Raw genomic sequence first — 1,041 nt, 5'->3', positions numbered from 1 at the left:
GAGCCCCTCACCTTGAGCGTGTAATCGTTGGAGGACAGAGTATACTGCTGGCCCCCGATTTTCAGGACGACCTCGGGCAGGCTGGGCACCTTCTCGCAGGGGATCATGTACTGCAGGGGAGGGAGGGCGGGAGGGTATGGTGGGTCCCGAGTCCCCCCACCCCACAGGCCCCGCCCGAGCGGCTGCTCACCTCGCCCTGGATCAGGGGCAGGGCCCCGATGGCCTTCTGCAGCTCCGTCACCTCGTCCACAGGGCCCACCACCAGGGACGTGCCCGTGTCCACGATGGCCTCACAGCCCCCCTTGCACAGGGTCAGGCCGCTGCCCACCTCCAGCCTGCGGGGAGCGGTGTGAGCTGGCTGGGGGTGCCCAGAGCCTCCCGCCCCGGCGCCTGGGCTGGCCAGCACAGCTGGACGAGCCTCCAGGCTGAGAGGTCCACCGGGTCCACTCGCCGGCTAGCGGCTCTGCCAAGGCCCCGGGGATGGGCTGGGGGCCCGCAGAGCGCTGCCAGGCCAGGGCCGCCCCGCCCGCCGCCGCCACTCACTGGTCCATGTGGATCTGCCAGTAGGCCTTGCGGGTGACGTTGTGGTACATCATGGGGCCCGTGAAGAACTTGGGGTCAGTGCCCCCCAGCATCAGCTCACCCCCGGGCTGTGCGTTCGGGTCCCTGGGGGTGGGAGGGCGGGGTCAGGCCTGGCGCCCACCCCGGCGTGCCCGAGGGGCGCCGCGAGCAGGGCGGGGCTGGCGGGCGCGGGAGGCAGCGGGCGCCGGCGAGACGGCACCTGTTGAGGTAGAAGGAGAAGATGTTCTTCTCCACCAGCTTCTGCGCCATCAGGTTGTCGAACACGGGCACCACGTTGTTGACGGAGATGAGCGGGTAGGCCATGCCCAGGATGCCGTCGAACTTGGCCGCGATGAAGGTGATGCCCGGCTGCTTGGTGGCCTCCCCGAAGGTCTGCCGCTCCACCCTGACGCCGCCCACGCCGGCCTCGGCGGACTGGCAGGGCACCTGCACAGGGCAGCGGCCTCGTCCAGCTCGACG

General features: G+C 70.8%; 1 protein-coding gene across 1 annotated transcript in view; it reads right to left on the bottom strand.

The window, feature by feature from the left end:
* Positions 1-1,041, bottom strand: part of CTSD (cathepsin D) — a 3,705-nt gene that overhangs the window by 862 nt on the left and 1,802 nt on the right. Inside the window, exons 2-5 of the mRNA XM_012734332.1 lie at positions 782-1,034; positions 544-666; positions 191-335; positions 12-110 (exon numbers count right to left, since the gene is read on the bottom strand). Coding sequence (XP_012589786.1) covers positions 12-110; positions 191-335; positions 544-666; positions 782-1,034 — 620 coding nt within the window. The remainder of the gene's footprint in view (positions 1-11; positions 111-190; positions 336-543; positions 667-781; positions 1,035-1,041) is intronic.

This window comes from Condylura cristata, unplaced genomic scaffold (assembly GCF_000260355.1).
Source record: "Condylura cristata isolate star-nosed mole 26May11 unplaced genomic scaffold, ConCri1.0 scaffold00054, whole genome shotgun sequence".
NCBI lineage: Eukaryota > Metazoa > Chordata > Mammalia > Eulipotyphla > Talpidae > Condylura > Condylura cristata.
This window is presented reverse-complemented; position numbering and strand designations above follow the sequence as displayed.